At 39.2% G+C, this 19,822-nt stretch overlaps 1 protein-coding gene across 1 annotated transcript; it reads left to right on the top strand.

Moving 5' to 3' along the window:
* The first annotated feature begins 38 nt into the window (after nucleotides 1-38).
* Nucleotides 39-19,786, top strand: gipc2 (GIPC PDZ domain containing family, member 2). The gene is made up of 6 exons (XM_044368027.1): nucleotides 39-680; nucleotides 13,448-13,633; nucleotides 16,551-16,731; nucleotides 17,547-17,659; nucleotides 17,838-17,919; nucleotides 18,289-19,786. Exons 1-6 carry the CDS (start codon nucleotides 405-407, stop codon nucleotides 18,438-18,440), a joined length of 990 nt encoding a protein of 329 aa, XP_044223962.1. The 5' UTR covers nucleotides 39-404; the 3' UTR covers nucleotides 18,441-19,786.
* Nucleotides 19,787-19,822: the final 36 nt, after the last annotated feature.

Raw genomic sequence — 19,822 nt, 5'->3', positions numbered from 1 at the left:
CGCACAGGTGCACCGTGGTGAGCTCGGGTTCGTCCCACTGCGCCTGCGTCCCGCAGCACGCTGAGGGACAAACAGAGCAGCTATTGTTAGCAGACGGCCAGCCAGCCAGCAGGTTGAGTCAGAGTTATCCCGAACTCACCCACCTACCTGTTGAATATTTACACCATTTATTTGCAAAGCGAGGGCCGACTCACTGTCGAAGAACAAAGTCAAAACCTCGGCTGTGGACAGGTGAGGAAAGGAAGGAGGACATCGAGGAAAACTCGGGAGGAAAGAAGGAAGTAAATAAGGACAACAACGACCGTTGGGCTGGAACTCAACAGGTTAGCTACTTCAATGTTATAGCAGCGGCTCGGACTTTTTAATTTCCCCCCACGTCGTAAAAGAAACAAACACGAAATAAAATGCCGTTGGGACCATGGAGGAAGAAAAACAAGTCGACGAAAGAGCAGTTGGTGGACAACGAGGAGGTCAGCGGCGGACAGGCAGGTGCCGGGAGCTTGGGTAAATCCGCTGTGAACGGCGCCGGGCTCCCGCCTCCACCTGCCAACCTGCGGCCCAAGCTGGTCTTCCACACTCAGCTGGCGCACGGAAGCCCCACCGGCAGGATCGAGGGATTTGGCAACGTGAAGGAGTTGTATGCGAAAATAGCTGAGGCTTTTAATATAAGTGCACCTGAGGTAAGATCTCACCTGTTGTTGTTGTTGTTAAAAGAGGGGAAAAAAGTGATGGAAAGGATTTAGTGTTGCGTTCAGGTGTTAAAGCTCTATTTTACTCGGAGTACGTGAAGTATTCTAACAGATACCTTTTGTTTTTAGACTTTTACAGAAAATAAACTGTAAAAAGTGATAAAGTATTACTAAAGCACTGTATTTATGTGCAAATTTGAGGTATTTTAATTTTTACTTATTTATAGTTACACTTCTCTACATGTCAGAGGGACATATGGTGCTTTTTACTCCACTAAATTAGTTTTACAGCTGTGCTCTGCCACTTTTATTAGTCATATGTAAGTTAACAGGGTCAACAGTACAATGAAATGTGTTGAGACAAGAACACAGCTCAGCTCAGCAATAAGAGCACTAGTCATGAAATACATAAGATAAAAATTTTTTAAAAAAGATGGGATGAGATATACATAAAATATGACGCTATATACTTATATGAAAATGAGGATTTAGGCTATGTATAAAAGTGACAGGTGTAAGCAACAGTATTGCACATTGGGTATGTAATTACTACAGTTACTTTCAGATTACAATACAATAAATTGTTAGCTTGTGATCCTTACACAAGCAGCGTTTAATTGGGGCCCCTTGTCACATTTCAGATGTCTAAGTTGTTAGTAATTTCACCAAAGAGACATTTCCCCTCCAGCTCCCTCACATGATTTCATTCAGATATAAACATTACATACATTACATACATTTATTTAGTTATTCAAGGCCCAAAAGAGATAAAATGATTATTCATTTTACAAAAAAGCTCTGAATATAAAACACCCAGATATGTTGAATACAACATTGTGTAGCTGAACTCTCTCTTACCCTTTTAATCATATCCTGACCCCTGAGATTTATCATGTGACCCTTTGGAGGGGGCTGACCCATATGTTGGGAACTACTGGACCAAACTTACCAAACTGTATATAAAGCAATTAAAACCAGCTCCACCTCGACCAGCTACAGTCTTCACAATCTATGTCGTAATATATCCGCAACAGGTGCCAAACTTTGACTTTTGATACCTTAAGTACATTTTACTGATAACACAGGACTTCTACCTGTAATTAAGTATTTTTACACTAATTTATTGGTAACTTTACTCAAGTAAAGAATCTGTATATTTCCTCCACAACTAAGTGTAAGTATCCCAGCAACACTCCACAGAAATAGATAGAAAATTAATTTAAAAATGGAGATTTGACTTCTGTCATAAACAACATGCACACACGTGTCAAAACATTCACAAAAATCAAAACAAAAGACTCAGATTCAACCCAACATGACACCTTGACATGCAAAGACACAAACAAGTAACACAAACAAGGTGTTATGCATAAATATTGATCCATGCGATGATGTTATAATCTTATTTATAAGATGGTTACTTGCAGTAAAGGTTTAACAGTTATATAAGTGGTGTTTGCTGGGAGGTTATCCTCGTGGTGGCCATTAAAAGTCAACTTTGATTGTCTTATGTCACAGCTAGCAGGTGTTTGTAAAGGCACGCCCTGCCTGCACACCTTCAACCCCCGCAAAACTGAGAGAGAAATGAGTCTTAGCTTCGTATGCAGTCACTGGACACCTGACAAATTAACGCTGTGTCTATTTTTAAGATCCAGTTTTTCGTTCTCATTCAGCATCAGATTCTCTTAAGAAGCAAGAGCTAAAGCTGCACGTCTACACGGAGGTCCTGAAAACAAAAACAGGCTCTGTGTCCTCCTCTAAGCTCAGACTGCGTAAGCTCTTCTTTTCAAAGGAAAGTGTGAGTGGCATGTTTGGCTTTTGTTAACCAGAATGCGACTAGATAGGCCGGCGGGGCAGCCTGTTATCAGCCCGGCGTGCTGCAGGAGCTGCAGGAGACGTGAACTTCCTTCCTGTCTTGAAGCTCAAGAGATACTGTCACTTCCCTCAGCAAGTGCAATAAGCGGAAAGGAACAGGGATGAAAGTGGATGAGTTGAGTCATCTGTCGGAGACCCCCCCAGTCAAGTAGTTGTTTTTCTTTTTTCCAGTCAGTGTGCGTTACAATAACAGGATTAAACAGATAGAAACTCACAAAAATACACATAAATATATTTTTATATAAAGAAGTAGACCTGTCCTGTTGAAGAAGAGATGTCCCATAACTCCCATCCCATGACTCTGTTGCATTTCACTATGTTAATGTGGTCAAAATCATCACTGAAAGTCATGTCAGTGGATTTTAGGATTGTCAGATAGTCTATATGTGGGGAAAAAAGGAACGAATAGTTGAATCTTCATATTGAACAGCCAATTCTGAGTCAGGTACGGCCCTAGAAAGGAATTTGTCTCGTTGGTACATAGCAAAGAGCTCAATACAGGACTTAACATGTAGATGTACATGTGATAAGAGGAGGGCTGCTTCTCTCAATCTGGCCACAGTCTTTCTGACTTGATGGTAAAAATGATCTTTAATGAGGCTCAAACAACAAAGCAGTTTTTTATCTGCGAATGGGACACCATCCATTTTTCTACATGATGGTATTTGTTCCATCACGTCTGTCAATAACGCTCATAAGGACTTTTCTGTCTCTGCCTGAACTTGTTTTAGTAGAGCAACTGCCTCACAGCGTGTTCTTTTTCTAAAGACGAGCACAGTGCTGCAGTACTTTTGAGATTTAGGGATTTTAGCTGATTTTCAGCAGGTTGCACTGCAGGACCGGGTTCATACTGGGGCTGCAACTAAGGATTATTTTTCATTATGGAACAGTCTATTCTATAAAATGTCTGAATATGGTGAAAAATGTGATCACTGTTTCCGAAAGCACAAGTTTTGTCCCGACCAACAGTCCAGAATCCAAAGATATTCAGTTTATTATCATAGAGGATTAAAGAAACCAGAAAATATTCACATTTAAGAAGCTGGAACCAGAGAATTTGGGGTTTTTTTTCCCTTTAAAAATGCCTCAAAACTATTAATCAATTATCAAAATACTTGGCAATTAATGTATTAGTTGGCAACTAGTTGGTAATTTTAGTTTATACCCTCATGTTTGCTGGATCTTGCCCTGCTGAAGTGTCCTTGTGCAAGACGCTGATATTCTCTTCATCTTCAGGAGCGCTGTTCTGCAGCTGGTTTTGAACTCTGGCCTCATTGTGAAGGAGACAAGAGAGGATCTGCAGTGCAGGGATCAGTAAAATATCATGTTGGTGTTTTTGGTCATTTTCACAGTAGGAGGAACAAAATAATTCCCTGCTGACGCATCAAGGCTCGTCAAGCAGGTAGTGGAGGAAATGAAGCACAAATGTCAACATATCAAGTTGTCCCATTAGTAGCTCTATCATAGCTGCTGTATTTTCCTGTACAGTAGATGCAGAAAACATGTGTGTCACAGAGGCCAGCCAGACACTCACCTATTCATAAATGTGAAAGAGAAAGAGGGAGTGTGATGTGATAATGTTAGCTGTTGAACTCCACAGCTTTTGCCACAGGAAGTCTCTCACGTCCGGCTCAGTGGGCACAGCCTCAAATCTAACCAGATAACTCGTCTCGGCCACAGCCAGGGGCGTCCCAGAGGAACCCGGGGGAGCCGCTCTGCCAGGGCCTCCTCCCTCCATAAACATCACCAAAACCTCAGTCCGCTGCCCACGCTGACTGGACGTGACCTGTATCACAGAGCAAAAAGATAGCAGAAAACATGTGTTTCCCAACAGCTTTCCAGTGATGAAGTGAGAAAAGTAGCTTCTAACGGACACCTGTGCTGTACTGGAAAATGTTTAAAAGTTTTCAGTACTGGTCAGTGTGCAAAAATTAGCACCAGCTACCAGCCAAATGCTTGTAAATTATGCAAGTGGCTGGTAGATTTGTTACACTCACCAGCCAAAAAAAACAATGCTTATCTATTGAGTGGTTGGAACATTCACTATAGTCATTTGGACCCTGATACTGGTGCAGTTATGACACCTTAATTTCTGCACCAAAATAACAAAATTCTTCTCTTTTTAATACCTTAAACATGTTTTTCTACAAGTCCTCTCTTTCACAAAACATGTTAAACTTCACGTTGCATCAATATTTAATGTTGTCTTAACACTCAACAGATAAACAAGAACTTTTCCATATTAAATTTGCACACCAGTTTGAATAAATAAGATTAAGATAAGATGATTATTCGGTTATCAAAATAGTTGCAGATTCATTTTCTGTCAATCGATTAATCGACTAATTGTTGCAGCTCTAATGTTTTTACTTACTCTGTGCTTTGGACATATTTTGCTACTGATAAAGACCCAGGTCTGTCTGTGTTTGATGAAGAGCAAATGAAAGATGCAATGCTAGAGATATTATACACAACTAAACTGTCAAAAGCAGTCAGTGCACTCAACATGTGAAGAGACAAATTTCCCACTGAGCATTAGACATTTGAATGCGCCATCTGTCTTTAAGTATAATAACCCAGTCGCAGACTAAGCAGTAAATGCATTTTGTTTTTGCATATTAATACATAACACACACAGCTGTAAATGAAATATAAGGTTATGCACAGTTCAAGACCACTAAACTTCTGCTTTTGAGCTCTTTGTAGTGTTTAAGTAAGAGGTCGGTCACCATTTAGACGTCTCTTTACACTTATAGTCAGTGTTAAATTACTGAGTGGGTTTAGGCTGATGTTTCGGGTTTATTTGTAGTATCAGTTTTGATTTTAAATCATTGTTAGTGTTCAATATTTCCTCCTAGACTTTACACAGATACAACCTCTAGTTTGTTGGATTTACACTATTTTGTATAAATTTAATTCTTTGACATTTTAACTAAACTGTAGTAAATTCAGTGAAATTCAGATTTTCCTCAAGTGTTATAACTGCAGCTTATTAATCAGGCTGCTGCTCTGTGAACATAAATCATAACTTGTAGACGTGGAACTATTTTTATCACTCTGTTTTCACTTTTGCATCATTGTAAACGAACCTGGAGGACAAAATAAATAAACAGGGAGCCACCTAGAAACCACAACTGCGGTTATAAAACTCTGGGACATTGAGAGGTTACATGAGCGCTTGGCTCAGCTTGGTATAAATTATGTAATGAACAATAGCGTTGTCTTCCTTCCTTGTACTCATTGCCACTAATAGGTTACACATTTCTTTCCTAACAGACATCAGATTTCATTAAAGCGTGTTTGGATTCACTGTGAGCTCCAAATTGTTGTGCCCTAATTAGACAGTAGCTCTTATGTTACAGTAAAAGCTCTGTCAGTTTATTTAGGAAGCAGAAGTGATGGAAAGGAATTTGTCAGAGTGAACTAAGTGGTATCTGAAAGGTAATAACAGCAAATACACCAAACGTAAAGGGACTGAAGGCTTTACAGAGCGTATAGTTTAATCTCTATCTGATCTCAGCCAGCAAGATATCAACGTTAAAGCATCAGATCTTTCTGTGTGCTCGTTCTGCTCGGGTCAAAGTCTGGTTATTAACTCTAGAGCTGTAGAGTTTGAGGTGTGGCTCTGTGACTTTGCTTCTCATCCACCTGTTGCAGTGAGCGTGCTCCCTGATCACCAGAAACACGGAGCTATTTGCCTACAGTTTGAATATCTGGGCTGCGGTCGTGTGACAGAACCACACGACTTGTTTTTTTTTTTTTTTTTTTGGTTTGCAAGGTGCTAGGAAGTTGTACTTCCATGTTTGCAGCCAGACATTTCTTAATCTGTGAGTGTGTGTGTGGGAGGCAGGGAGAAGGGGGATTAGGTGGAAACAATCTCATTTGATGGAGTTTGAGTCTGCTGTTTTTATAAAAACTCCTGCGCTCACATCCTGGAAATCAATAAACTGTAGCATTTAGGCTGCGTCAGTGTATATGTGACATACAGTTTGCCTTTATTGGGATTCATAATAAGTGTTGTTTTGCGTGTGTGTAGAGATTATTAAACCTCTCACATCAATCAGGACGTGAGAAATTGCTAATGAGCAGCCATAGGATCATTTTTTTGTAATAAGGTGTAAAAAGCGTTTCAGTGTGGTGACACAAACAGTCCTTGTTTTCAGACAAAAGATTAATAAAAAACATTTAGTAGCTCAAAGTCTACAAAGCTGTTTGATTTGATGCTATTATGAGTATTTTAGAACATACCGAGAATATTTTTGCTAAGTTTTAGCTCCTTAACTACAAATCAAGTATAATTTTGCTGACAGTTTTCAAATACATTTTTTTTATACATATATTTTTCCTTTTGATGCTGATTTATTGTTGCTTTCAATAAGCGACTGACAGTTATTTATTATTGACTAATCTGACAACTATTTTATCATTTTGTTTATTGTTTAGTCTATAAAATGTCAAAAAAAATAGTGAGAAATGCTCATAATAGTTTTCTTAAGTCCAAAGTGACGTCTTTAAACTTCTTGTTTTGTCCAACCAACAGTCCAAAATCCAAAGAGTCGATTTATAAAGACACAAAAAAGAGAAAATGGAAAAACAACCTCACATTTGAGATGCTGGAACCTGATAATAACTGGCATGTTGCTTGATAAATTAAGCGATAAACTTTCTTTGTGTTGCGAAATCGCTTTGAAACATGTAGTCTGAGTTCATTTTTGTCAAAGCTCCATAAATTATCACGTCATGGTTAATTCGTTTTAAATGCAGATTGGTTTGACTGTACTGATCTGCATTACCTTGTAACAATAATGTTTAGTATACTGAACATTATAAAGTTGAATGGAAATGAATGAAAAGTTGTTGTTTAGTGTGATAGATGATATTGTGTACTGTAGAAGAATACCAGTTGATTTTCATACCTTTCTGAAATGAATAGAAACCAACAGCTGCCTTTGTTGTAGGACAAAATGCAAATCTAAAACACAACAACATGGTTTCCAAAAGCTGTGATGTGAAGTATGTGTGATGTACAGTAAATGGACTAAATGCAACCCACTGGTTGATCCTTCAAGTATATTATTAGTGGGTTTATTTTATTGCTTTTTTAAACATTTGCTTAAAAAAGCATTTCTTCTTAATAAAAATAGTTTTTACTGTTTTTACTTTGCACTGATCAGGTAGTCAAGTGTTTTTTTAATCTTAATGATGCTTTCCACCAGCTGAAACCATTATTTCTCGTTAAATAGGTCCCAGTTATATTGTATTAGTGTATAATAACATGTTCTTAAATTATGCTGCAACATGATGCCAGTGAACATGTGGTTACTGGTAATTGCGCTTCATTAAACACGCAACAAGCAAATGAGCACAAACTCTCCCTGTGTGCCTGTGTGTGTGTGTGTGTGTCTGTGTCTGTGTCTGTGTGTCTGTCTGTGTGTGTGTCTGTGCACACCATACGCCCGCGAGAAACAAATGTGACGCTAACGAGGAGTGTGTGTGTGTGTGTGTGTGTGAAGCAGCAGAAACAGACCCCGTGTGTGTGTGTGTGTGTGTGTGTGTGTGTGTGTGTGTGTGTGTGTGTGTGTGTGTGTGTGTGTGTGCGCTCACCACCGACTGGACTGGATCTGGTTTTTACTGGGATTTAAGTGGTTGTTTACCAGCAGTGAAGCAGAGGAAAGTGTTGTCACGGCACCGCAGCCCGCACAACAACAGCAGCAGCAGCAGGTTTTTAAGAGGCAAGTTCAGGTTTCCATTAGCCTCTCTGAGGATTGATGTGACGGAGAAGAATAAAACCACCGCAGTTAAAAAAGATAAAACTAATATTTGTTATCACCTGTTTGGGTTTGATGATGTATGAGAGAAGAGTTTGACCTCCAGCTCTCTCGTTCCCTTAATAGTTTTAGATACTGTAGTTTCTCTCAGGGCTGGAAGCTGCTTTTAGTCTCTGAAGTAGTGGGAAAATTAAATATTTTGCATTATTTTATTAACACACACATTCAGGTTTCTGTAGTTTAACTCTCATGGAGTTTTTTTTTTTTTCTTGGTGCATCTAGAGTGGTGATAAATCAAGATTACCAGTTAAGCCAGGGTTACCTCACTAAACCAGGTATACAGTATGTACAGTATTCCAATCAATATATGTATATGTTTTTTTTAAATGCACTGCAAATAAAATAAAGCAACAAAAACCAACTCCCTGAAATCTTTGTATTAAAGGAGTTGTATCATGCACATTTCCGGGTTTATAATCTGGGGGCGTTACTGGAATATCTTTACATATTTTACAGTTTAAAAAAACTCACTCTGTTCTGATTGGTTAGCTCCTTGAAGCTTTACCTTGCAAGGCAGCTGGATTCACAATATCACACAAGAATCCATCTTGTTAGGCTTCAAGTTATGCGCTTGTGTCCCAACCAACCACCGACCGGTTCGGACCAATCAGCGTCTTATGAGGATTCTTGTGTGATCTCGTGAATCCAGCTGCCTCGCAAGGTTTGACAGTGATAGATGGTTCATCTAATCATCTGCCAAGTATTTTTTGAAAGTGCCTGCCCTTTTCTAAACAGTTTTTCAAGGACGACTTCTCAGATGATTCTCTGTAACAAACCATCTGGTGCGTCAGGTTACTGGAAGCTGCCCCGGCGGCTCGGGATGCTACATAAACGAACAATAGTAGAAAGACTTCACTTCTTTTTCTTGTTCTTTACTCAAAATGGAAACTTCTCAAATACATCGGTACATGTTAGAGCTGGAGTCTGATTCAAAATATGTGAGTGGACAATGTTAACAACCCGGTGAAGGATACAGGACCTCTTTTATGGGCATGGACAAACAATCTGACGTCAGTTTGACGGGGAAGTAGAATTAACTTTGCAAATGAAGCATTCAGAGCAGGCTGAAGGCCTGGCTTTGACTTGCAGGGAGCATTTAACCTACATTCACCTCAAGTTTTGAACCTTAGACCATGTTTAACACAGACATCGAACATCATAACAGTATAAAAATAACAGAAAATCACAAACTATGATATATCCCCTTTTTAAAAACACAAAAAGGTGCCAATCTGAAGGTATTTCCACCATATGGAGGCTGTTTTATCACATGTACAAACCAAGTAACACAGTCCAACTGATCGAGGACTTAGCTTTCTAACAAATACTACTACTTTAAAACAAATCACCTGTCTGCGATCATAAAATAATCAAGTTTAATGTCATGTTGCATCGTGTACATATTATATTTTCAGCACCAGTTATACAAAGAAAATTCAAATGTGTCACACAGGACTTGAAACAAGCAGAAGACTGCAACAAACCGAGCCAACAGTGCTGCCAAACGTTCTCTTTTGCTTCGTTAATTGCAGTTCTTCTGACGGTTTTTGCCAGAATATCTTATTTTTTTCATATTCTGTGCTGCTGAACATCACAGTTTTGTCTTTTACAGTCAGTAAACCGAGCTCGACTCAGATCAGCTCAGTTTCGGCTTTATGAAACAGATTAATCCTGTTTCAGTTCGTCAGGCTCATTACACCCGTCAGCCGTCATTCTGAAGAATCTTACGTCGGCAGTTAGGTAAATGATTACACTGGCTTAACTGCTGATGAATGTGATTTCCTTTTCAAAACAGTCACACCACAATGCACACAGCTTACATCAGCGTTCCCCTATTAACTACTAAAAACATCCAACACTGAAACAACAGTATCTGAAGTTGATACATGGAGAGGGGGAAAAAAAACCCATCATATCAGTAATTCCCAACTGTACGCAAAGTATTTTCCCTTTAATCTCTCTGACCCTCGTTTCTGCTGTTAAAAGACCCGTCGGAGAGGCTGTAAATGGACAGCGGCGCAGTTGCCAAAGAAACTGGTTTCCCAAGCTTTTAGTCAACAGCGTTTCAATGCAGGGCATATTTCAGAGGGAGATCCAATTAAAGGCTGTATTTATCTAGCTTTACCTCTCTTCAAACAAAAGGCAGGAGACGTGATCTCTCATTTAACAGGGTAACTGTAGAGAAAACACATAGGTGGAGATTTGCAGAGAAGAGATTAAATTCATATTATTATGTTTATTGTAAACTGTCCGCTTGACAAATCGCTCTCATTTAGTGGAGTCATGTTGTTTTTATAGCTGGTGAACTGTAGACACATTTGGAAAGAGGACGGAAAAGAATAATATGCAATAAAAATAATTTTCAACTCAGTTCTCGGTTAAGTATTAAAGCTGCAGCGTGCGTTGTTAGGTGTTAGTTAAAATGAATACTCAGCCGCTCGTTTGGGTGGAGAGTAGTGCCACAACTAACTATTGTTTTCATTTAATAGATGAATCAGTCTATGAAATGTCTGAAAGTAGTGAAAACTGCTCCTCACAATTCCCCAGAGCATGAGATGATCTCTTCAAATGTCCTTTGTTTTGTCCGACCAACCGTCCGAAACCAAAAGGTTCTGTCTGCAGTCATATAAAACAAAGAAAAATCCTCAAACTTAATGTTATAAGTAATGAATGCTGTGTTTAAAAACTAGAAAACAAACAGCAGGATCTCTGCAATACTTGAAACGTCTTAAAAAGAAATGAATTCAGGTCCCTCAAAGTGCTTAAATATCATTGATGAAGGTTTTATGAATATTTTTTTCTTGCCTTTCATATATCTATAAACTACAAGTGAGACGGGTGTGACAGAGGATTGTGCCAGCTCATTATGGGGGAGTGTGAATGTAAATGAACTTAAATTATAATCCATTAATCAATTTTCTGCCACTTATCTGGGTTGATTATTTTTTCTTGGAATTATTGTTATTTACAGCTGGGAAGTGCTGACAACAATGTGATTTAATTAATAAATTCCTCTACGTCAAGAATTTCAGCAAACCAGTCGGGGCAGGAAGGTGTAAAGTTATTTATTGACGATGAAAACAGTATTAAGTTACAGTCTGTGTGGTATTAAAAATATCTTTAAAAGTCTTAAGTGGTATTTGGTGAACACGGCAGAAATCCTGTAGATAAATGTATATAATGTCATCGATCAATCAATCACCTGCTGAGCTGACAAATCTGAACACGTCTCATCACCAGTGAAGTTTCTAGATGAAGTGTAAACACTTGACTCGCTCATCAAATATTTGCTGTGTCATGTTTTATGAAAATATAACTCCGTCTGACGTCAGCGGAGGTGCTCTGTTTTTTCAGGCGAGGCAGTGCGTCAGTTTAAATCTGATTTTAGTCTGTTTATTTTCCTCTTTTATGTTTTTATTCCTCTTTTGAAAACATTGACCCTTAAATATCTTCATCATGGTTGATGTTAAACAGATTGCAGTGACTCTCTGAGTGTCTGACCTTCTCCATGTGGTTATCAAGGGTCAGGTCAGCGTGATGCAGCCGGTGGGAGGTGCAGTATCTGTTCTTGTGACTCAGAGTTTCAGAGGATAAACGGGCGCTTCAGCGAGCGACGCTGCTCTCTGCGTCCGAGCTACACCCGGCCGGTGTGTGAGTGTGCCGTCAGCCCGGTGAGAGGAGAGGAGTGCTGAGAGCAGCCCGCGTCGCGGAGAAGCGGCTTAATGCAGCATTCGGCAGCTTTAGTTAACCGGGTGTAGGCGTCCGCTGCTGTTCCACCCACTCGCTCTTGGGTAAAGCCCTAGCCTGGAGGGGGGGGGGCAAGGGAGGGTCTGTTGTAGAAAAGAAAGGAAAAGAGCTATCAATTCAGCTACAGTGCACCCCTCCCTTGCCACAGATATCTCCTCCTCTTCACTTTCTCCCTTTGCCTTCTCCTCTAGTGGCCTCCTTCCATTATAATCCCATTCTTTTATAGTCTGGTAACCCAGGGCAACGCTTGTGGTCATGTTGGCTAATGTGTGTCTGTGTGTGTGAGAACAGGGCCTGTTGGTACACAGAAAAAAAAAAAAAAAGTCCTAAACAAGGCAGGCCTCTCTGCCAGAGCCTGATTGGTGCTCAAAGGTCATCGTCCTGATGAACCAATACGAATCAATCCCTTTCTGCTGTGCAAACAGGAAGTCAGCCAGTAAATCCTGGTCTGGTATTTCTCCAAACTCTACTAGGAAGCTGATCCCACAATAGAAGTTTGATGCATAACTTGAATACGGACATATCTGTGTGAACATACCATAATTAATGAAGTAGAACGTATTAATAGGCTCAGCGTGCTCTGTATAGGTGAGGCAGAGTGGAATAAATGATTCACTCGCTGGGCTCCTCCTCCTCCTCCTCCTCCTCCTCCTGGGTTTCGCTGTCCTGTCTCTGTTTAAAGTGCTGTTAATTCAGGCAACTTGTGTATTGAGTTCCTGGTAATCACATTCCTCTCTCTCTCTGTTCTGCCAAGATGTGGCGGCCACAAGGTGTGAAGCCAGATTTCAACATTTCTGGCACAGGAGGAAAGGTCATTTTCCTCGTTTGCTTCATCACAAGCTGGTCCTGCCTCACAGCTTCAAACGCAGCTCCATTAGATGCACATACACACACACACATGTACACACACTGATGACACCGTGGGGTGGAAGAGGGCATTGCTTAGCTGCCGCAATAAAGACAAGAGCTCCCCGATGATTCTTATTTAGCATACTGACACGCAACACTCTGCCGTCTACATTCATGCGCTTTTATTTTTGAATCCGGCTCAGTTTTCAGGCTGTGACTAAAAACAGGGATTCTTTTTTTGGTTGCGTACAAAAGATGCAGACTCATCTGGGTGTTTCCTTCACAGCAGGGCCTCTTCTTTTATTCTTTTTCCCTAAAAGGCCAACAATTAATAGTCTTTAATTTGATTTTCAGTGCATATGACACAGTTTTCATATAGTCAAAGTCGTCTTTACCCACATTTTTTTTGCACACGTTTGTAATATACTGTATGTGTCTACTGTATTGTCTTTTGCACAGATCCTGTTTTGCACCCTAAACACCCACAAGATAGACATGGATAAGCTGCTGGGGGGGCAGATCGGCCTCGAGGACTTTATCTTCGCCCACATTAAAGGGATCAAGAAGGAGGTGGAAGTGTATAAATCTGAGGAAGCTCTGGGCCTCACCATCACCGACAACGGAGTAGGCTACGCTTTCATCAAGGTGAGGAGAAAGAAGGGACGTCTCGCTTCAAACACATCAGCGTCAACCTTTATTTCACCTCCGAAGACAATGAAGAAGGAATCCTCTTTTACTGTGGTGTCGAGTTGCGTAACGTAATAAGCACAGACATGGATAGAAAATTAAGCTTTGTAGACGCAGGATTCAAATGTAGAGAAGAAAAACATGTTTATTGTATTTTGTTCATTTGGTAAACCGGCTGTACTGGGATGAGTACGTTTTACATTGGTTATGTTAGTTATCTATCTATTTTAATGTCAGAGATTAAGTTGTATAATAGGATTAGGTTCAATGTAAATAGTAAGCTGTGTCAGCTTTAACTAAATCCCCAAAGTCATGTCAGTTATGTAGTTATGTGGGAAAAATCAGGTCATGACATGTTTTTATGTGTGTATATGAGGATCATCACAGGTTACCAGAGGCTAGAGCTGCAACTAACTGTTATTTTAATTGGTAATTAATCTTCCAGTTATTTTTCAGTTTAACAGATTTGGTCTATAAAACATCATGACAGTGAAAAAATGTCCACGGTGACGCCAAATTTTGTCCGAACAACCGTCCAAAACCTCACAATATTTCCTGTGATGTAAGACAAGGAAAAGCTGCACATTTTTAAATTTTAGAACCTAAACCATCACATTTTTTTGCATTTTTGCTTTAAAAAGGATCTAAACGATAAATTAATTATCAAAATAGTTGTGGGTTAATTTTCTGTCAATCGATGAATCGACTAACGGTCGCAGCTCCAGCAGAGTCCAGTCTGGAGTCTTTAAATTGCTTCTTTTGTCTGACCAACAGTCCAAAAACCCAAAAATATTCAATTTACAAAAATATGAACCACAGAAAAACGAAGCAAAGTCTTTTATTTACTACACAAGAATCAATAAGTTATTGATTATATGGAAATTCCCCAAGATTAACTAAATTATTATCAAAATTTGAATTGAACTTCTGTTGTTTTTCTAATCTTGTTATCATCTGATCCTTTCAGCTTTACTCCCAATTGCACCAATTATATTGTACAAATAATCCAGTAAATAAATGAATAAAAGGTAAAGTGTAATAACCGAAGTTAAATATTGATCAGACAAGTGTTTCCTCTGAAGAATATTCTGATTATATTTAATTGAAGATGCTATTCATTGCTTCGTACGCCTGACTGCCGTATTGAAAGTAATTTCCTAAACTTGCTCTCACATCGGGAGTCATTATTCGTCTTGGTATGTTGCCTCTGTTGTTGTAGACCAGTCTAATGAGCTTATTGGGTCTCAGTCATCTCAGTCCACCAGAACAGATTGCTCACATGTGCCATCATGTGATGCTGAAGCTGCACTGCATGCTGATAACCTGACAGTGTTAACGGTACGCTGCAGCCTCGGCTCAGTGTTGTGATGCTGCGTCTTTGACAGCACGACTCAGCTGATTCAAGCAAATTAAATCTGGGATATTAAACTACTATGACTTTGTGTTTAAACTACTTTAACAACTTGTAAACTATTATTTGCATGAACAGTTCCTCACATGAAGTAAGTTGTTGATCAGGTAGGTTTATATAGTGAGCAAAATGTAGGTCAGGAAGCAGGTTTTCCAGTAGCTTAAGCAGGAAACTTTGAAAAATGTAATGAAACAGGTTCCCGTTCGCCCTCGAGTACTTTTGTCCTCCTGTGGAGAACAGAACGAGAAAAATATCATTTATATTCAAAAGGTCATGAATCGGTGCAGCGTTCAGTAGATGCTGCTTAGCTGGCAGAGCAGATATAGATTTGCATTACAAACGTCTGTTTCCTTTTTTTAAAGCGTTTGAAGTCTCGAACACAACACTGTTTTTATTAAGCTTTAACATTTCTAACTATTTCTGTTTTCTGCTCAGTCAAGTGGTTTCACATCAGTGGACTCATAAACAGGAGGAAGGTGATTATATGATGAAAGAGCAAAAACTCCTTCAGTGTTGCCCAGAATCTCCATGTTTGTTTTCTGCTGTCTTACTCAGCAGTTTTGTCTCTTTTTTGGCATCTCATGAATGAATTAACCTGATTTTATTATGTGTGTGTGTTGTCACATTCTTCACTGATTCCTCTTTTTATTGCTTTTATTGGCTTTTCTTTCCAAGAGAAATTAGAACAAATAGACAGATAAAGAACAAACAAATATAAACATATAAACAAGAACCAAAAAGAGGAAAAAAAACAAAACAAAAAATAACAGAATCATCTCATTAACGCTGGTAAAACAGCCGTCTGTGACGCATAAAGAGACCAAAATCCCTGTGATACGTACAAGTGTTCATTATGTTTGTATATCAATTCATAGAGAAAGAAATATGCATAAACTATTAAATGAAACATAAACCAGGAAAACAAAAACTTGTTCCAGACAAATATAATCCTTTACATCTTTACAGTTAGTCATCATTAACTGAATCTAGTCTCTATATTCAGGTCTAACTTGGTGTTTCCAGTTACTGAGGGTCACCCAGCGGAGATAAAATGTTGAAACCCCAGTTAAACGATGATCTTTCCCCTTAAGAGACAAAGTTGAATTGAAAAAGGGCTGCAACTGACATTTATTTTCATTATTGATTAATCTGTTGATTGTTTTCTCAATTAATGGATTAGTTGTTTGGTCCATAAAACGTCAAAAATGGTGAAAAATGTTGATCTCTGTTTCCCGCAGCCCAACAAGACGTCCTCAAACGTCTAAATGACTTAAAAAGAACCAGAAAATATTCACATTTGAGAAGTTGGAAGTCATCAAAATAGTTGGCGATTAATCAACTAATTTCTTGTTTTGATTGTGTCTCTCCAGAAAGGCAGAACTACGTATGAATAAAGGTACCTTCATGTTGTTTACACTGACTCCTCTCTCTCTCTGTTTCTTCTCGCGTTCGTCCTCTTGGCAGCGCATCAAGGAGGGCAGCGTGGTGGACGGGGTGAAGGTGATCTGCGTGGGTGACCACATAGAGTCCATTAACGGGTCTAACATCGTCGGGACACGGCACTACGAGGTCGCCCGCATGCTTAAAGAGCTGCCCAAAGACAAGTCCTTCACCCTCAAACTGGTTGAACCGATGAAGGCCTTCGGTGAGTAAGAAAAACACGATGGATACAACCCCGACCGTCTCTGTGAGACATTAACACGTTACGTAACTGACCTACATCGTAACGACACAACAGACTCACCTTCAGGATTCAGTTACTACAGCAACCAGGCAGAAGGGGTGACTCTTACATAAGATATCATATGATTTTGATTGTTTACAGGTCACTTTAAGACTAAGTAAATAGTACTAGTAAATAGTACTTAAGGAGACAACCTGAAACAGGGAAATCATTTTAAACAGCGTTAGATGTTTTTTTTTATCAAACCAGAATGGATAGCCTTGAACTCCTGATTGATAAGTTTTGTAAAGTGTTACAGTATTGTCGGTTGTATATGATCAGTATATGTCCACCTATTGGAACTATATGTAGTGTAGAGCAGCAACTAATTGATTTTTTTTTTTTTAGTTATTGATTAATCTGTCGATTATTTTCTTCATTAATGGATTAGTTTGGTCCATAAAATGTCAGAAAATGGTGAAAAATGCAGATAATTGTTTCCCAAAGCCCAAGATGACAACCACAACCCAAAGATATTCAGTTTACTGTCACAGAAAACTAAAGAAACCAGACATTATTCACATTTGGGAAGCTGGAACCAGAGAATTTGGAAATGTTCTTCTTAAAGAATAACTCAAAATGATTAATTGATTATCAAAGTAGTTGGCGATTAAGTTTTTAGTTGGTAACTAAACGATTAATCGTTGCGGCTTCAAAGTAAAGCATGGATTTTATTTGAGTAAGTTGGACAACAGAAAAATCTCTGTCAGTAATAAAGTCTGTCGTCTGTTTAACAGAAATGCTTGAGCCCAGATCAAAGGGCGCCAAACCTGCCACTGACAACAAGATCGGCACAGGAAGGGGGACTCTGAGGCTTCGCTCCAAGGGTCCAGCAACAGTAGAGGAGGAGGTAAGTTTATCCTGAGACCTGACACTAACGATGAACACGACAGGTCTTTTCTTTCCTCAAATAACCTTAAAAGTTCTCTTTAAGTCAACACGTGCTTCAGTGCTTTTACCACTAAAATATGTTTAAACTGATTAACTGGAGGATTAACCCTTTGATTTAAGCTTTTTGTGTTTTCTAGCCAACAGAATTTGAGGAGAAAGCGGTGAAGAAGGTCGACGACCTCCTGGAGAGCTACATGGGCATCAGAGACACTGAACTTGGTGAGCCAGTTTTAACCTGGACAATAATGTTTTAATATATTCTTACTCTATTACTTTTGCAATAGTTGATGGCAACAAAATATTTTGTTGACCTGAGATATGAGAATTTGCCTCTGTACTTTATCAAATGTTAAGTATATTATTAGTTATACATTCCCTCTAGAAAGGATGTACTTTTTAGGTTAATTGCTCAAATGTTAAGTGACTGTGTGTCGGAGGTTTTAAAGTATCTAATATCTTACATACTAATTAGTCTGGAGTGTTTTCATGAGTAGTAATTAAAACGATTAGATGTCCGGTTGTGTGCTTATTTATGAAAACGAGAGAAAGATCTTGTGAAATGTCCTCACTCTGCCGTTCCCTCTGCAGCTGCTACGATGGTCGAGGTCGGCCGTGACAAGAAGAACCCGGACGAATTCGCCATGGCGTTAGACGAAACCCTCGGAGACTTCGCCTTCCCGGACGAGTTTGTCTTCGACGTGTGGGGCGCCATCGGAGACGCCAAGCAAGGAAGATTTTAAGATTTGCTCCTGCTTCTCCTAAAAAAAAAAAACAACAAAAAAAAAACACACATACACACAAACAACACACTCCCTTCTTCCCCAAAAATCACCTCTTAATATCCTCAGAAGCCAACTGGACAAACTTCCAACCAGTGCAAACGGGGGGACGGGGGGGTCGGGGAGGTTAGGGGGGGTGGACGGACGAAGTGTTCTTACCAACATGTTGTTCTTAGGTGTCGCCTTGCACTCGGATGGAGAATCTTAACGTGTCGACTCGGGCGAAGCGGGGTTCACGTAAGGAATTTATCATGCTAGAGAGTTTTAAGTGTTATCTTGTAAAGATATCCATGAAATGTGGGATGCAGTTTACCACGCCGGACCTGCGTCCTGCACGCTGAAGAGTTGGCGATTAATTCCAGATGACGTTTTTTTTTTTTTTTTGGTAGACACGATAGCTGCATCTTTATGAGCTCATGACGCCGTCCTTCTGTTGGGGACAGCGAACCTCCTAGTTAACAGTGGTCTATTACACTGGTTATGAATGGTACGTGCACACATGTTAAAAATTTTAAAACAATCACAGTTTTAATCACTTTGTAGCTGTGTAATTTTGAATATACAGATGTATCACACAGCTTTTTATAGGCTCTTTTTATATGTGAAAATACTGCTGATTTTTTTTTTTTTTTTTTTTTTTTTTTTTCCAGCAGCGGCAGCATTGTGTAATTAGTGTAATTATAGCGATCGTGGCAATATTTCTCTCCTCAAGGAAACTTTTTATTTCCCCCCTCGTGTTCGTTTACTTGTGATTTTTTTTCTTAAAACTCCTCTCTGTGCCCTTACACATCTCTTCTTGAGCCTTGCGTCCATCCGTCAGTCGCTGGATTACACAGCAGAGACCAGAGGGGGTTTTTATATCTTTTTTAAATGCCTTTTTAGCCAAGTCGACTACACACATTCCACCAATATTCCTTATGTTTCTGATGTTCTTGTAGTCTTGTCAGCACACCGTTAAACGTGTCATGAAATGAGGCATATTAGAGACTTTTTTTTTTTTTTTTTTTTCCCTGTAATTTATTTTATCATGAAAAAAGAAATCATATGTTGTAAGACATTTTTACAGAGACATGGCTCAACATGAAAGCCATTTTTTGTTGTTGAAAGCTGTGTCTGGAATGGGATCAATTGCAATCCAATGTCTTAAATAAAATGCACTTGCATTAATGTAACTCCACTACTTAAATCACTGTCAAACTGAATTTAAATAGTGACTTGATTGGTGTCATATGTTCACAGCGTATTGTTTGACGAACCATAAGGGATCTCTGTTGTTGGATAGATAATAAAAGATGATATACTGTTAATACTGTTGTGTAATGAATGAATCTGGCTCACAATGA

The sequence above is a fragment of the Thunnus albacares genome, chromosome 12, assembly GCF_914725855.1.
Source record: "Thunnus albacares chromosome 12, fThuAlb1.1, whole genome shotgun sequence".
Classification (NCBI taxonomy): Eukaryota; Metazoa; Chordata; class Actinopteri; order Scombriformes; family Scombridae; genus Thunnus; species Thunnus albacares.
The sequence above is the reverse complement of the archived record's forward strand: the minus strand, read 5'-3'. Positions and strand labels throughout refer to the sequence as shown.